Here is a 17,930-nt window from a genome sequence, read left to right as displayed (position 1 = left end):
ATAAGATCATAAAAGCAGCAAATGACAACATCAGTGAACTGAATGAGCTTCTATTTGCTGATGACCAGAGTACATTACAGATTGAGTGGAAATACAAAAACCCACCACAAAACGAATCGAGAAATGTAAACACCTGAACATGAAAATCTCCATCTCAAAAACAGAAGTTATGAAGGCCAGCAGAAACTCAGGGAAACTCAACATTCTTATTGATGGAACCCAACTCCAACAAGTAGAGGAATTCAAATATATTTGGGAAGCATCTTCACACAAGATGGGCGTATGGACAAAGAAAAAGTAACAAGAATTATGAAGGCAAATGCAGTGACCTACCAGCTAGCACCCCTGCTCAGCCACAAGAACATCCCAACCGAAGTGAAATCCTAGCTCATTTTTTTAACTTCTATTTTTCTCATTTCTAAAAGAAAGAAGCTTTAAGCTTTTGTGTGTGTGTGTGTGGGGGGGGGGGGGGGGGGGGGTGAAACATGGTTTTAGTTTATTTCTGAAAATGCTCTCATATTTCGAACTGAACTTGATGCCACCAGTATACAGTAGAACTCGGATTCAACGAGATGAGATAAATTCCCCGTTTTTTCTTCTTCTTTAAGGGCTGGTGGGGCAGCTAGAAATCGTGTCTTGGGGTCAATTTTTGCAAATTAGGTTTATTACATATTATAGTACCTGGACATTTCCTGAACAATACCCAGAAACGTATGTAAGCCTTGCTACACCCTAAAGTTGTGTTTTATTGTCAGGTTTTTCATCGAAAGCACATGTTTTCTAGCCTTTTCTTACCTGTATCAGCTGTTTTCTCACAATTCTATTTTTTTCACACATTATCCAATTTTTCTGCTCTGTTTATGGTTCAATTTCAATATAACTTTCACAGGATACCAACAACACCTAGTTCTAAATTTTGGCTTGTTGAATTTTTTTATTAATGGTGTAGTTTTTGATTTATGGGCTTATAAGCATGAATTTTCCATTTTTTTCACTTTTTTGCAACATCCCAATTGTAAGTGTCATAAAATTAAAACTAAAGCATATATAAAAAATTCAACATGCCAAATTTAAGAGCTACATATTTACTGTTGGCATGCCAAATTAGAAGTAAATCGGTTAATAAATAAGGGAATAAGATGAGATTGAAAAAGGTATACAAAATCCAATATGGCCGCCGTTTCCATAGCAACCAATTCACAATATACTTTTTGAACTACTGATTTAAAATTCCCAATAACACGCGATGTCCCACAGCAAATATGGGCACTCTAGGCCTTGTAATAGCCAAAATAGACCTCAGGTGCCCCACCAGTCCTTAAAATCAATTTTAAAAAATAACCCGGATTCAACGAGCACTTAAATCAGCGTGCTCGGATTCAACGAGGTCGCTTCGTGGGTGAACACCCCCGCAGACGTGGCTTCACTCATTTTTCTCCCAGAACGAACTTTATCTATTCCCGGAAATCACCCATTGCATCCGCATCATGAACCATTATTCACTTAGCCGATTGCATGCGACCAATCAGCGGCCTTTTTTCATACCAACACATGCGTTGTTGGCACGTGCACGTGTCTACTCTGGCGTGTGTCGGGTCGGATGGGCGGTCTGCACACGTGTGACTGTGTGTGTGCGTGTCGGGAAGGAGGGGGGCTCTAGCGGGCGTTGAACGTCCCACCCAGATACAAACGCGTCAGTCTCCCCCCCCCCCCCCCCCTCGGCAACTGGTCATTATTACAATGATAAGCTAGTCTAGTCTTGACGTCGATCTACGTAATGAATTGTGAGTGGAATGGAATCAAAAGTTGCCGTATGCTAGGCTCTACACAGCAACACAACTTTTTGGTGAACAATCGAGATGACACAGGCGTGTGCATTTGAACGAATCGTTCTTTTTTTTTTTTACACCGCTCATGTGCAGGCATTTCATGCACTACTTTCGACTTCTCTTTATACATTACTTGCTCAGTGCCTGTAATTATCTACACAAACCTCGTGTTTGCTATAACGAATACTCGGATTCAACAAAATTTTAGGTCAGGCCCGGCGACCTCGTTGAATCCGAGTTCCACTGTAATAGCCTTGTGACTTGTACATGTACTTGTAAGAGTCAAGGCGGACACCTGCTCAATTATTCTGCACGTTTTTAAAAGTCTGAGTTGGTAACTGCTTTCACTTTGAAAAACAAACAAAATCACACAAATTTTTATTAGGCCCTACCATTATAATAGGACAGCTCTTTTTTAGGCACGTTCGAGGTGACACTAATATAGCGTTAGTCATCTGGTCATTTAATCTGAAGAAAAAAAAGTTGAATTTGGTTGCGGTATTCCACGAGTTATTTCATATAATGTAGTTCAGGCAGTAATATCAACCGGGCACCCGCTCGATAACGTTAGGCTAAGAGTCAAGAACCGCTGTATAAAATTATGTTGTGCGAACGTTGTCATCTCAATTTGTATTTTGGCTGTTCAAAACACAAACCCTCGTGTAGTTCTACTCGACAGAAAAAGGGGAAAAAATCTGGGCTCGCTGGAAAGCGAAATAGAGCGAACTGCAAAGACAGACAGATACAACATGAACAACGCAAACTGCTGACCTGTTACTACTGTTGTTATAATGTAATACACTTGAGAAGAGGAACAAGGGGCGCTTACAAATACCTGGACTTTTTAATGTATTTCCTTCTGTGAAAGACACATCATTTTGATATTTCAATTGATGTTTGTTAATTAACCATTAATTATGCCGGAGATTGAAGTCCAGCATGTTGTGTCCTGTAGCAGTGCTGATAAGGTAAACAAACCGACAATCGCGCCAACTACTTTTTACTGTTGTTGCCAATAGATCTAGATCTAGATCTGTAGATCTAGATATCTAGATTAGATCTAGATCTAGTTCCCACCCTCCAAATGCCCCAATTATTTTTTCACCGGCACCAGTTTTGGCTTTGTAGGGCTTTTGCCTTGCTCCAAATCCCAAGTGTAAAGGGGGGGGGGGGGGGGCTTGCCCCCTGACCTAAATATATAGGGGGGGGGGGGGGGTTTACAGGCCCCCCTGAATTTTACCATAATTTGATTGATGTTTTGCAGTTGATAGGTTTGATATCTCTGGCTCACCGTGAATCAAACATATAGATCTAGACTAGTACATCCTGTGGTGCGATATACAGTAAGCGATCTTTTGTGGATATCTCTGGAAGTTACAGGTCGATCTTCATGATTTTTTCACCAGAAGTTAGAAAAACTTCCTCTCTATACGGTGTAGCGCATTACTGTAACAGCAGTTTAAAATTTCTATATGTTGTAGTGGTGTTTGTTTGGTGACGTGTGTCTGGTTTGGTGCGCAAAGTTTCTGGTTTGGTGCAACATATCGTCTGGTTGGGTGCGCAATAGTACCATGTTTACAGCTCTAGATCTAGATCTAGCTCTTTCCTGACACTTTTCATCTTTCTCTATCCTTGCCTTGTCTTCTTTTCCTTGCAAGAAGTTCCTGTACTGACCATAACGGAAGGCCAAGGTCAATTAGGCGTGTTCTTTTTGGGAGCTGTGCGCCCCCTAACAGGAGATTTCCTTACACCTTGTGTATGTGTTTTGATAATGGATAAAAATAAAGGTGCTGTGGACACAAGAAGGGGAAAGAAGAAAACAAGAATAAGACTATACCTAGACTAGTATTTTAAAAGGAAAAGGACAAAAAAGAAGAAGAAAAAGACGTGAAAAGAAGAAATTGAAAATCCAAAAAGAAAGGTGCTGTGGACACAAGGAAGTGAAAGAAGAAAACAAGAATTAGACTATACCTAGACTAGTATTCTTTAAGGAAAAGGGCAAAAAAGAAGAAGAAAAAGACATGAAAAGAAGAAATTGAACATTTTGGAGATTATATTTCCATATTAATTAATTTTGACATGAATACATTAACTTATCATCTTCTAATGGCAATATATTGCATCCAAATGGAAGGAAAACAGTCTGTTTCAGTGCACAATGCAGGTCATAAAGAAATAACTTAATAAGTAAAACAAACAAAGGGCCTAGAAGCCACACTATCAATGCCAAATAGCAAAAAAGCCGATATTGCGCACTGAAACGGACTGCACAAATTTGGTCTGCTTCAGTGCGCAACCCTATCTGGCATGTTCCTGGGCATTAAGAAGCAGCCTGCGATAGTATTTATCGATTCTAGTATACATTCTACGATACATTAGAGCTAGATTAGCTAGATGTGCTAAATAATCGACTACTCAAGCGCTTAGTAAATTGACCGATACCGGTTACGAAAACCATTAATATGAAGGGGCAAAACTTTCCGACACTGTAGAATCACGTGTGTTGACAGGAACCTCCAAAACGAAAGTGAAATAAGCTGCATTCTGCGCATGCTCACAGAAAGTGACCTCGTTTCCGCTGTTCTTATCCAAAACAAAGCAGGAGACCGGGGGTTGCGCACCCAAACAGTAGCGCGGTGATGCAGGGATCTATATATCTAGATCTAGATCTAGACCCAAATAAGGGGGGTGGGAACTACCGAAAAAGCGCCTTCAGATGTAAGTCGGTGAGGTGCAGTTTGGAAAGTCTTTTCTCTGCTATCATTATTTCACCCTTCGAAACCTATACTTTCATAATTCATGTGCTCTGCCCTAAAAAGGTGGATTTTATGTGATACTTTCTAGATCTAGATCTAGATGTGGGGCAAAAATATTTAAGGAAAAAAAAAGATTTGGTATGGAAGGTTCTGACTAGACAGTGAATGGAGTGTTTAAAGTGGGTGCCAAAAAAAAAAAGGCCGGCTCTATTTCTCCGAACGTTCGGGAAAATAAACTTGAACTCAATTTCTCCAAACGGTTTCCGTTCTCGAGATTTGTTGAATAATTGCGAATGGACTGGCCCACATGTGTGTCTGTGTGTGTGTGTTGTGTAGGCCTAAGTAGGTGTGAACGGGGCGTGGTTGGGGGGTGGAGGGATTTTATTTTTTGCTGGATGACTAAATGAAAAATAGGTTACAGCAAAGGTCGATTAGTCTTGTTTTCTCGCAGTACCTTTTGAAGGTATTTTCAAATGAAGTTGAAGTATAGTCCGGGAATGTTGCCCCAACCACAATTGAAGTATCTGAATATTCAGACAATTAAAAATCTCTAGCTCTAGAAATTGAATTTGATACAAAAAGTGCTTCTGAACTTCCCAGTCCTCGCAGAATGGCAGAAAGAAAGATGACGCCTAAATCTCGTAAATGACCAAAAAATATCGAGAACTGAAACCGTTCGGAGAAATAGAGTTAAAGTTTTTTTCCCGAACGTTCGGAGAAATGATCACTTCGAAAAAAAAATTATAGAGTTTTTTAAAAAAATCAATAGGCCTACCTGAAAATGTGACATGCTATTTTGATTTGGAATTAACTTCCAGCTTGAAAAAGAGTTTGTTTTGTACTAAAATCAGAGGGGGGAAAAACCAAGATATAGATTATATGGTATCATGTACAATTTTATGTCTGTGCATTGGACATGACGTTTATTGCAGTTTTTGTTAATTCCGCTGTTTCAAAGTTAATGAAATAGTGTACTAGTCTTTATTAGAACTTTAAAAAGATTGTGATAAATATGATTATAGCCTCGTTAATATCATGTCTATATGTTTGTGCTTTTTCTACTGTACAGAACAACCCTGCGGAGAACTTGTTAAAATCTGATGGGACTCACAAGTGGAAGTGTGCCACGGCAGGAGAGAAAAGTGCGTCTGCCGTTCTTCAGGTAGAGGCTCGGACTTTAAAAAAAGGTTTAGTAGAGGTTTTACAGCGCTCGCAACTACATACGGTCATATTGAGCGCATCTCTGACTGTTTGACCATCTTAACTCTTTGTTCTTTATCTCCGGCAAGCCCCTCCCAGCGGCTCACGGTCGGTAACGCTGTGCTGGTGAGCCGCTGACATCAACGGCTCGGGCGCATTCCTTTCTGACTACGTTGACATCAAATTACTTTTTGGCAATTGCCGAAAACAGGTCTCTGTTTCGTGAAAAATTTGGCGAAGTTTTGTGCTATAAATTTTTTAGCTGTAACAGACCAAGTCAGTCGCCTCTGCATTATGATAAATGATTTTGTTATAAATTGGGCGCAAAAAAAAATTGCATAACCCCCAGACATTGCCCTTTCAAAATATTGGTAAAATAAAAACTATTCAGACAAATCAGATGCAAACATTTGTCATTACACATATTATATCTCTGTATACATATATATGCCATGCCTTAAAGAATTGATTGCCTGGTTCTCTTTTCAGCTCAGTAAATCGTCTCAAATACACTCAATTGACATTGGCAACGATGGATCTGCATTTGTGGAAATTCTTGTTGGAAAAGCTACAGCAGCAGTTGACACTGATTTTGAGGTGATTATGTTGGGAATGTTCATCTTGGTTTTGTTCTAGAAATGATTTTGAACTGGTTCATGTTTAGTTTGTGAGTTCATCCAGAGGCGTTTGGGTATTGATCTCATTCCCTTTCAGGTTGTGTTTATTCTATAGACAAAGATCTTGATATTATTGTATTACTTAGGTAATTTTTACCTGACTGGTGATAAGGGGACTATTCTATTACTTTGTTAATTTTCAGTACATTGTTTAATCAAATAAACCATTTACTATTCCTTTTTGTACTAAGCTGTTCCTTTAATTGTCTACTTTTTCACGTCACAGGTATTGTTAGTTGCCTCTTCTTTTATGACCCCATTGGAAAGCCGCAATGGGACAAACAGAACAGGAGTTCGAATGTTTGGACAAGATAAGTTGAATAAACTCACCGCAGCTCAGAAATGGGACAGAGTCAAGATTGTGTGCACGCAGCCTTTTTCCAAGGTATATTTACTGAAAATGTGAACATTATTGGAAGTTGTATGACTTTCTTTTTTTTTTTAATCCCTTTTTTTTCCCCCTTCGGGTACTGTTATACGGTGGGTGGTTGGCACATGCTCTGGTGTGGTTTCCTCCTTTTTTCCTATCAAACATGTATCTTCGTGGGCGGTTGGCGGGTGCTCTGGTGTGGTTTGCTTCTTCTTTCCTATCAAACATCTATTGTCCTTATCTCCCCTTCTTTTTTATGTTTGTTACTCTCTCGTAACACCTCTAATCTTCTGGCGCTCAAATGACCTTATGCAGTTGCGAGCGCCGTAAAACCTCTCCTGAAACTAAAACTAAAAACATGTAAATCCTCCTTATTTTTCTTTTTATATTTGTTACTCTCTAGTAACACCTCTAATCTTCTGGCGCTCTTATGACCTTTTATGCAGTTGCGAGCGCCGTAAAACCTCTACTAAAACAAAAAACAGGTACTGGTATATTTCTGTCATTGTTTTCTTGTTAGCGTTGCTACTATCTGAATGTCATATTGGTCAAATACAATCACTGATTTCCTGTAAATCAGCGTTAATTCGGCAAGCAATATTGTCCATAGGTGTTGAGGTGAAACATAGGTCATCATAAAAAAATAAAAATTTTTGTGATTAGTTTTGTCTAGAAATCTGGAGTTCAGTTGTCTGTTTAAAACATTTTGTGGGTGGTTGGCGGGTGCTCTGGTGTGGTTTGCTTCTTCTTTCCTATCAAACATCTGTCATCCTTATCTCCCCTTCTTCTTTTTTATGTTTGTTACTCTCTTGTAACACCTCTAATCTTCTGGCGCTCATATGAACTTATGCAGTTGCGAGCGCTGTAAAACCTCTACTAAAACTAAACTAAAACATTTTAGGTGTGTGTATATATATATAGTGGACTAAAATTTGTTTTCTTGTTTCTTTCAGACCTCCCAGTATGGTCTCTCGTTTGTCAAGTTTCATTCACCGCCATCAGCTGGGGACTCTGAGGTGAGCTGTCTCACATCGTTACGTTTACTGACATACAAGCATTTGAAATTAGGATTGAATAGAATCCAGCACGCTTTTTAACCGAATTACTGCAAGTGCCGATTAGATTAGCAGTTTTCTTTGCTACCAGACTGGTTTCCGAAAACGGTCTACACAAACATCGAAAATACCGACGCTGAACGAATGTGCCCTCATTTTAAAAAAAGGAGTAGTTATGAGAGATCTTTTGAGCCAGAGGAACGAAAGAGATTGGCTGTTATTTTAGAACTGCCAGTGCAAACGCCACTCTGCATGTCTGTGAAAATGGCTCCATCGGATCCTCAGGGCAGTTTCCGAGATTTCTGGCAGATTTCAGGGGAGAGATGTCACAATGGTAAATTTTTTTCAGCGTATGGTATTGCTTTTTCAAAGAACTTTCCAAATATATAGTTTTCTAGTCTTTGTATCTTTCATAAGGACTCATTTCTATCTTACGTCTAAAGGTGCACTCTTGTTCCTAAGACTTTCCCGTGACAATGCAAGTTAACCGCTGACAGTAACAGGGTTAAGTTGATATGCTGATGGTATAAGAATAATTAGTTGCTTTTAAGGACAAGCGGGCTAACCCAGATTTCGGGGGTTTCAAGAAAGCTTCACCATATTTCTGCCTGAGGCATCTGTGATGAGATGATGAAGATCACTTGGAACACTTCTTGTAGGAGGCAGTGTGTTATTGACCATCTTTGTTTTAATGTCATTCTCTTCATCTCTCTGAACGCTAAACAAGAGTATGAACCCCCCGGGGCAGTTCCACTGACTGAAGTGTCTTTATGCCATTCCCAAAGGGGGGATATTAACATGTTCTTATACACAGTAGAATTGTAAATGGGCTGATTTATCAATGTCATGCTCATACTATGCCGGAACAACACAGGGGGAGCTGCTGCTTTTTCATTCCTCATTCTTAGTATCGTCATTTTTCCTCTACTTCTTTTGTATGTTTGTCACTCTCTTGTGAACTGCTATTTCCGGGGTGCTTTGATAGTCGAAGCAGACTGTTGAAGCTAGAGAGGTGAGCAAAGTAAGTCTGATTCCCTGTAAGGACTTCTCTGTTGACATCCACCCCTTGGCGCTCATATGACCTTATGCAGTTGCGAGCGCAGTAAAACCTCTACTAAAACAACACAACAAGAGTAAGAACCCTGAGGCATCTGTATTGAACACATTATTTTTCTTCAGCCAAAGGTGAAGAGATTTGGTGCCTTCTCTGTGAGGGAGAGTGGAGAGGAGGACATTCCAGTAGGCTCATTATTCGCTAACCGCTCAAAGCTCAGCTCAGTTGATGCACCTCCAACGCCAAATGGTAATTCATATCTTATTTGCAATATCGACTTTGTGTTTGTATGTGGTTGGTTTATACAAAAAGGCATTGATGTGTTCTTTTTTTTTTTTACTACTTTGTTTTAATGAGTGGATGCGCGCTCATATGACCTTATGCAGTTGCAAGCACTGTGAAACTCTTACTAAACATTTTTTTTTTGAATGAGTGGATTTTAGGCAGGTGCTCTGTTGTTGTCTCCAAATTCTGCTTCTTCTATATCTGTGTGTGTGCCTAAAGAAAGGTATCAAGGTCGCTACTGACCATTTTGACCTACAGACTGATAATGACAAAATATCACTTTTTGACCAAAATGTGTTTCCATAAAAAAATAATAGTTACACCATTTTTTTACAATGTGTTAAAAGAGTTTTCATTGACTACATCTTTTCAGTGGTACTGTTATCACACTGCTACAGCCCAAAACATGGCCATTGTCATGCTCACTGGACATTGGTTATTGGTCAACATGGTCATTGTCATACTGACTGGACATTGGTTATGGGTCAACATGGTCATTATGACTTGTCATACTGACTGGACATTGACCTAGGCCTAGAGTTAACATCGTTCAGTACAGTCAAACCCGAGTTTGGGGGTTTGAGCCTCAGCTCGGTCCGACGTTGTGTTCTTGGGAAAGGCACTTTACACAAATTTCCCACTTGGCTCAGTCCTTTCGGAGATGGACGTTAAACTCTAAGGTCCCCCCCTCTTCAATAACCCAATAGTGTTGATAGGGGCGTTAAACCGTTACCATTTCACCGTTTCTTTAGTCAAATCAGCTGTAAAGACTGTCGGTCCAAGACATTCACTTTTGCAAACAACTACTTCCCACTATTTTGTTCAGCACTGTGTGTCGTTTTCTTCACCCATTTCCACCTGAGTTGCCTCCCTGAGCAGACACATCCATCTGGGCTGCCTCCAGCCACACCCACAAATGTAGGCGCCCACACGAAAACTGCAATAACTTCCCCCTTTTTTTAGTAAGTGTTTTACAGCACTTGCATCACAATAAGGTCATATAAGTGCCGAAGATTAGAGGTGTTACAATAGATTGACAAACATAAGAAAAGGAGGAGAGATAAGGACGATAGATGTTTGATAGGAAAGAAGCAGCAAACCGCACCAGAGCACCCGCCAACCACCCACAATAACTCCCTCCAAACAGCTACTAAATTAGCAGACAATAAGTGTACACAAGGGCAAGAACGGCAGCTTGAAAGTAGTTTTTAAAAAATTTGGAAAAATAATGGACTGGAGAAAGTTTTATAGAATTAGAAAGGGATTGGGATTTTTCTCGTAGTCAGGTGGCTGCCTGGATACGAGTATTCTTGTCACCAGTCATCGATGTGTTAAGTGCCCAGTTTTCTGTTTCTGTATCAGGAGCTGCAGCAATGAGGGCTGCCACAAGGCTAGCAGATGAACAGCTGAAGAATAAACCGTCTTCTTCTACGCCATCCTTGTCATCTACACCTGTCACAAAGGACGAACCACGCAAACGGCCCGCAGCATCATCACCACCTCATTCTGTAAGCTTTTCCTTTGTTGGTCCCCAGGATTTTACTGTCACATTTGTTTGCATTTCCAGGCTTGCCAGAATGACTTTATTTTTTAATTATTTTTTTTTCCCATGTCCTCATTTTGGTGCCCATATTTGTTGGTTACGTAAAAATGTATTGACATGGTGCAAATTGTTATGTTTTCTAGAAAAACGAAACAAGAAAAATTGTTAATTGTGACAATTGGGAATTGTTAAGTTGGTGATGATGATGATTGCCAGAATGACTCACTTGACAGGAATCACTGTATCGAGTTCTAAAACATTATATATATTGGAGGGGTTGCTTTTGGCCGTCTTATATTTGAAGTTGCCTAAACTGACAAATTTTAATTCAACTTTTTTCTTTTAAAGGGTGTTGTATAAATATGTGAAAGTATGATTTTAATCTCATTCATTGTGATGGCTTATTGCCTTAGTTTATGGGTCATGAGTTAACCTTTTTCTTAACACATTACACCCTAAGGGCCTGGATGGGAAGTCCATTGTTAGATCCTAAGCAAGGGGAAGGAACCCACCTCCCGTGAATACTAGCGTGTAAAAAACATATTTTAAAAATACTAAACGAATTCCAAAAATCTTGAAAAAATAAAAGTTAAAAAGAAAACTGAATGTAGTTTCACAAAAATATAACTTTATGTATGCGCAAACTGTTGGAAATGTTTTAACTTTAGTTCAATCGGGGTGTCCGACCTGTCACTCTCACTCTCTGCCTCGCGGTCAGGCCTTAGATCTAAATTCTAGATTTTCTCCGTCTGATCAATCGGAATCACCCCAAACCCTTGCTACGTTTTCATCAAATCTGAGCCATCTGATTTATCATATGCTTGGTTTTGCTCAAATCCATCGTTATTTCCCTTTTCGAAATCAATTGTGTCTCTTTTCAACAAGTCGAGACACTTTCGAAATGTCAGTAACGCAATCGCACTTCGACCAGCTCTAATACTAAAACTACTGGCCCGAAAAATTTCGTTTCGGTATCAAATGAAAGAAGAAACTTTTTGCTATAACTATGCAAATCAAAATCCGGGCCCCAGAGTCTCGTCAAGGGGAGACTTCGTTTCTAAAGACGCTAGGTCGGCGCGGGCGAGTCAGGGTGGAGCGGATCCCGGGCGAGTTAGGGTGTAATGTGTTAAGATGATGCGTTTTTTTTGTTTAAGATAATTGAAATAAGATATATGGATTTTGTTTTACTTTTTCAAGTCAAAATCCAAAGTTGCCAAATCGTCAAAAGATGAAAGTGACACGGAGGAGGAAGAGGAGGAGCCTCAGAAGCCGGCCCTGAAGAAGCAGTCGACGAGCCTCAGCTCTGTTAGTTCAAGCGCCAGCGCGGCAAAGCCAGAGAAATCTGCCATGAAACGCACCAAAAGTGAGTTCATGTTAGTGTTGGGGTTTGAAGAGAAAATAGGAGTTGGTGGGGGGTTGTGAGTAGGGGGAGTCTCGAGTTCTACTTGTAAACTTACAAAACATTTTTAGGGATGTTTGGGCATATCCACTGATGGTTTCGATATGATTCGAAATTTAAACCTTCCAGAATATATGTATTATAGTCTCTGGGGGGTCAAGGCTCAAAGGTTAAAAAAAAATTACAACTTTGTGCAAGGCGAGTCTGTTTTGTTTTCTTCAGCAGAGTCTGTGTTTTGTTTTCTTCAGCTCAGTCTGTGTTTTGTTTTGTTCAGCAGAGTCTGTGTTTTGTTTTCTTCAGCAGAGTCTGTGTTTTGTTTTCTTCAGCCGAACCTGCAGCGCCGTCCCCGGCCAGATCTTTCTCCAAGATGATGGCGGGCGTGACGTTTGTCCTGAGCGGCTTCCAGAACCCGTACCGAGGGCAGCTGAGGGACCAGGCCTTGGAGATGGGAGCCAAGTACAAGCCGGACTGGGGCAGGGGGTGTACTCATCTCGTGTGAGTTCAGAATATTTTTTTGCGAGTGTTTTTTATTTTATTTTGCTTGTGAGCCGTCGGTTGTTTTATGTGAATTTGATTTGAGTGGAAGTGGGTTTTTGTTTTAGTTAAACTTAGCATGTTTTTTCTTTGTTTTCGTTTTTTTAAAGGGGGGGGGGGGGTGTTGAAGCCAACAACTCGCCATTCGCCAGAGCCGTGTCAGTGAAAATAGGGACCACCACCGGTAGGTACAATTGGCTGGATTGGGGGGATGTTGAATGTAAGCTGTTCTTTTTTAGTCTTTATGATAAGCATGGGACACCTGAATAGACATATATATCTTCTACATCTAGCTCTCACTGGCGAAATTGAAGGCAAACGAGGCAGGGGTAGACCCAAAGCAACCTGCTTAGGGAACCTAATGAAAGGGGTAATGGGAGAAAGGTCAGGGAGACGTAGCTTTTTTAAGAGCATCCGAGCAAGGGAATGAATCGAGAACCATGATCGCCGATGTCTGTCGCAGATCTGGCACTGGATGATGATGATGAGCATCAAAAAAAATATTTTTGTATGTAGTGATTCTTTTTGTTTAATGTCATGTTTATCATGAATGGTTCTAAATGTCTTTGTGTGAACGGTTCCTTTTTTTGGTCTTTTTTATCTGGATTAACTTTTTATTTCCAAGGCGGTAAACCCTCTATGCCGGGGCCCTTTTTTGGTGCTAAATTTGAAAATGATAAAAACACCTTTAAATGGGTCATCAAATCGAAACTAGCAAACCTATTTTGATAGTTTTTTATTTAATGAATGAACTTGCGGTAAAAAAACCTGTTTTCGGCAAGCCGAAAAAGTAATTTGATGTGGAAGTCGTAAAGGAATGTCAGCGAATGACCGACGCAGTGGTTCCGACCGCAAACCGCTGGGAGTAGCTTGCCGGAGATAAAGAGTTAATTTGGATTGTTTTTGTTCTCAGATAAACTGTTTACTGCCCAAGCTGTTTTCTAACTTTCAATCCTTTTTTTTCCCTCAGATGTGCCTTCCCTAACACTCCCAAATATCAACAAGTTGCTGGAAAGGGGAAAATTGTGAATAAGGCATGGGTTGTGGATTCTTATAAGAAGAAGGAATTACAGCCGTGGAGGAGGTGAGAACTGGGCCTGGGAAAATGTGTCTGGTGTAGTTAGTTCTGCTCTTTACCTGTTGTTACTCCTCTAAAGGTTTGCATCATGCTCAGTTATTGTTAACTATTAACCCTATCCATATGTCATGTTTTACTATCGTATCCATTCGATGTGGGGAACTCTGTGCCACCGCTTTCCAAAGAGAAAATTTACTCGTTAATCCAATCCGTACGCTTTGCATAGCAGTCTGTCAAAATGATTTTTTGTGAAATACTGAAAGTTTCAAAGAGATCTTCGCACTAGAAGTACATATTCTTAAATGTGAAGAGTACAACCCCGGGGGTATAAAATGACCCCAGGGCGTACGGATAAGGTAAAGGAAAATGTCAGTTCAGACCTTGCGTTTGTCAAGATTTGCAAATGTTAATTTTTGAAGGAAGAAATTTGGTTGCCAACTGTTTATTTGGGTTTTTAAAAAAAGAATTCTTTTTTTATGGACTAAAGGTATCGTTTAGGAGATGCAGAGTCTCCTGATGAAAGTAGCGAAGATGAAGAGAAGGAGGATCAGAGTAGAGGCAGGAAGCCGCAGAGAAGGGACTCGCCCCCTCCAAGGACAGAAGAGAAACGGCCGACTCAGAGCTCACTAGAGGACAGACCAGCTGCGAGGAAGAAAACACCGCCAAAGAAAGGTTTGTTATTGACCGCATGCTGTTTGTTTTTACTTTTGGAGAATATGGACCCCCGGGGCGGTGCCACTGACTGTAGTGTCTTTAGCCATGCTCAAAGGGGGGACATTTCTCGTTCAAGCACAGTAGAACTGTAAATGGGCTGATTCATGTCATGCTCATGACTGTGCCTGATCTACAACCGGGAACTGCTGCTTTTTCTTTCCTAATCCTTACTATCGTCATTTTCCTCTACTTCGTTTGTATGTTTGTCACACTCTTGTGACCCTCTATTTCCAGGGTGCCTTGATAGTCGAAGCAGACTTTGTGCTGTTGAGGCTAGAGAGGTGAGCAGAGTAAATCTGATTCCCTGTAAGGACTTCTCTGGTGACATCCACCCCTTGGCGCTCATATGACCGTATGCAGTTGTAAGTGCCATAAAACCTCTACTAAAACTAGAAAACTTGTTCAAGTGGGCGGTTGGCGGTAGGGCTGGATCCTGCTCGCCAAATTTGAGAGTGGCGATTCGCGATTCAGTCGGCTTCAATGAATCGCGAGTACGTGAGCGCTCGTGGAACTGTGGCGGAACACGGACTGAAACGGAACAGTGTCATATCAACGCCACTTGGCGAGCGCGAGTCCCACTCTTGTTGTACCGCCATCCTCTCCGCCCCACACCCTTTTGTTGGGCTGCTCTATCTACTGACCTCAATTAGTGACCTCCATAAATTCACCCCTCCCCCCTTCCACCCCAACCCCATGATTCGCTAAAACAATGGCTCCATAAAATTCCTTCTGTCTATTGGTTGGACCCCGTTCATTTTGTTTTAATAGGGGGGTTGGACTATGTCATCTTTTGTAAAATAAGGGGAGCCATACTAAGTGTTCCGTTCCGTTCTTGCGCTCGTGACTTGACTCAGCAGTCGGTTAAACAAGTCACAAGGTGGGGACAGGGGAGTGAGTCGGGAATCGTTTGGCGATACTGTTCCGCGTTCCGCTGAAGTGAATCGCGTTCCGCAGGCAAGAGTGGCGATTCAGTTCCGTTCTCGCGCTCGCGACCCAGCCCTAGTTGGCGGGTGCTCTGGTGTGGTTTGCTTCTTCTTTCATACCAAACATCTATCGTCCTTATCTGCCCTTCTTTTTTTATGTATGTTCCTTTCTTGTAACACCTCTAATCTTCTGGCGCTCATATGACCATATGCAGTTGCGAGCGCCGCAAAACCTCTACTAAATCTAAACAGAAGAAAACAGTGAGAATGATGTCAAGTTATCCATCAGTAAATCTACTAGTAAACTGATTCGTGGCCTTCCCAATAGGTTTTGTGCGATATGATGTTCAAGACAATCTCATTTCTACAATTCATAAAGATAATTAGCATAGTCTGTTTTTTACATGTTCCAGTGGCTGTGAGCTTTGAAGATTCCGATTCCGGGGGTGACACAGAGGATGAGCTACGCAAGTAAGGCATCTTACCTTTTTCTTTTTTTATTTAGTAAGGAATTGTTGCTTCCCTCTTATTCTTGGTCTTGGCATAAGTGCTCTGCCTTATAGCTCATACCTAGTAATTCTTTTTTTAGGAGTATCAGCAGCGACAGGAAATAAAGAATATTTGCTTTAGAGAGTGTATCAATTTTTTTCTTGCTCTTACAGCGCATTTCATAGTTAGATTTAGATCTCCACTCCTTTTTTGTACAATCATTGCCTTTTTTTCTTATCCTGCAGTCGTCCATTAGATTCAGGGACATTGTTTGTCATGAACATGGATTAGTTTCCCTCTGAATGACTGGGTTTCTTTACTCTTAGGGAGATGGGCATTTTGAAAGGGTTCTCTTTTATTGGACTTTTTTTTTTTTCAGTTTTGAAATAGTATGTGTTTGGAATTCGGCAGGTACTGTTTTGCATATGAAGACCTGTTTTTCATTGATTTCTAACTTAAAATGCAAAGATATTATGAAATACAATAATATATGTATCAACTGTCCTAAGTCATCCGAGGGAGATATTTGTCAATATCTGAAAAGAAAAGTTGTTTGATCCTCCCTTCCCTTGGATCAGGGGTGAAATACCTGGCTTAAAAGTTGAAGGTACCCCCTCACCTTTCGTGCTTGTGCTTACAATCAAATCTGGTACTTAGGACAGAAAAGCCAGCTTCTCATTTCTAGACTGATCAACCCCTCTAATTTGTCACGTTAACTCTTTAAACCCCAGTGTCCGATACTAGTAACAACATTTTCGTTTTACTTAGTGCTAGTTTTTGCTTGTTTTTTAGTTTTTGGTTGTTTTTTGGAACTATTCCCGAACCAAGTCTTTTAGTAATGACTAAACTAAGCATTTGTTTCCGCTATATAAGAAGTTGGAGGCAAGCTTTTGCGTTATAATGAGACATAGTGCACCAGGTTTAGGTGACCATAGAAAAAACTCCGGGAAACCGTGGAAATAGCTCAGGGTTTAAACAGTTAATAAAGAAAGTATCGCCTTTGTCCACAGAGCGAGAGAGATCGCGACAAAACAGAAAATGTCTGCTGAAAATGATGGTGGCAACGCTGCTGGCAAAGACAATGTTTACGGGGGATCCACAGACGAGGATGAGCCAGGCCCCTCGGGAGCAGGCGCTAAACACGATGGCGATGACGGCTCCGACTCGGGACTGCCTGATCTCCCCGAGTTCTTCACGGACAAACACTTCTTTCTGTACGGAGACTTCCCGTCAGGGGAGCAGAGACTGTTGACCAGATATATCGCAGCTTATAACGGGTATGCTCTGTCTTTGGTGGACTTTAGGGGGTACTGTTCTTGATGTCTTAAATGACCTTATTGTGTTGCAAGTGCCGTAAAACTCTTACTAAAACTGTTCTTGATGTCTTACATGACCTTATTGTGTTGCAAGTGCCGTAAAATTCTCACTAAAACTTTTCTTGATGTCTGTAGGTTGTTGTGTTTATTACTCTCTTAATCTTCGGCACTTATATATGACCTTATTGTGTTGCAAGTGCTGTAAAACTCTTACTAAAACAAAAATAAAACAGAAGAAACTCTGGTATGTATAAATAAAAGGAATGATTGATACTTTCGAGAATGTCATATATGGCTGCCTGAAAGTGGAGGAACACATCTAGTAGAAAAATACTCCATTATACGTCGTCTACATGTAGTAGGAAAATACGTCTATAAACGTAGTCTACATGTAATAGGAAAATACTTCTATATATATATATATATATATGTCAAAATCAGTTGCATGCTGTTCTTATCACTGATTCCATGTGTACCCTCAGAAGGATCAAAAAAGGTTTCCTGAGAACGGAATGGATTCAGGCTATCGAACCAACGCCTATACGATCGCTCACATGGATTTTCTGCCCTGGCCATGCAGGTGTTAGGGGAAATGAAAAAGCCGACAGATTGGCTGGTGAGGCCACCTTAGTTGACAATACGGTTCAACCAGATAGGGTCGAGATCCTGAAATGTCTTTCTCGCCAACTGATTGAGGAGGAGGATAGG

General features: G+C 40.7%; 1 protein-coding gene across 2 annotated transcripts in view; it reads left to right on the top strand.

Moving 5' to 3' along the window:
• The first annotated feature begins 2,557 nt into the window (after nt 1-2,557).
• Nucleotides 2,558-17,930, top strand: part of LOC101846582 (DNA repair protein XRCC1) — a 21,148-nt gene continuing 5,775 nt past the window's right edge. The window contains exons 1-13 of one of the 2 annotated variants that reach the window (XM_035969848.1): nt 2,558-2,797; nt 5,655-5,727; nt 6,275-6,382; nt 6,689-6,847; nt 7,786-7,848; nt 9,067-9,190; nt 10,589-10,734; nt 11,967-12,132; nt 12,495-12,663; nt 13,673-13,786; nt 14,268-14,452; nt 15,831-15,888; nt 16,917-17,183. In XM_035969848.1, the coding sequence (XP_035825741.1) occupies nt 5,686-5,727; nt 6,275-6,382; nt 6,689-6,847; nt 7,786-7,848; nt 9,067-9,190; nt 10,589-10,734; nt 11,967-12,132; nt 12,495-12,663; nt 13,673-13,786; nt 14,268-14,452; nt 15,831-15,888; nt 16,917-17,183 (1,601 nt within the window). In that variant the 5' untranslated portion in view covers nt 2,558-2,797; nt 5,655-5,685. Of the gene's footprint in view, nt 2,798-5,654; nt 5,748-6,274; nt 6,383-6,688; nt 6,848-7,785; nt 7,849-9,066; nt 9,191-10,588; nt 10,735-11,966; nt 12,133-12,494; nt 12,664-13,672; nt 13,787-14,267; nt 14,453-15,830; nt 15,889-16,916; nt 17,184-17,930 lie in introns of both variants that reach the window. The other variant, XM_005098644.3, reaches the window with a different exon arrangement.

This window comes from Aplysia californica, unplaced genomic scaffold (assembly GCF_000002075.1).
Source record: "Aplysia californica isolate F4 #8 unplaced genomic scaffold, AplCal3.0 scaffold00188, whole genome shotgun sequence".
Classification (NCBI taxonomy): domain Eukaryota; kingdom Metazoa; phylum Mollusca; class Gastropoda; order Aplysiida; family Aplysiidae; genus Aplysia; species Aplysia californica.
The sequence above is the reverse complement of the archived record's forward strand: the minus strand, read 5'-3'. Positions and strand labels throughout refer to the sequence as shown.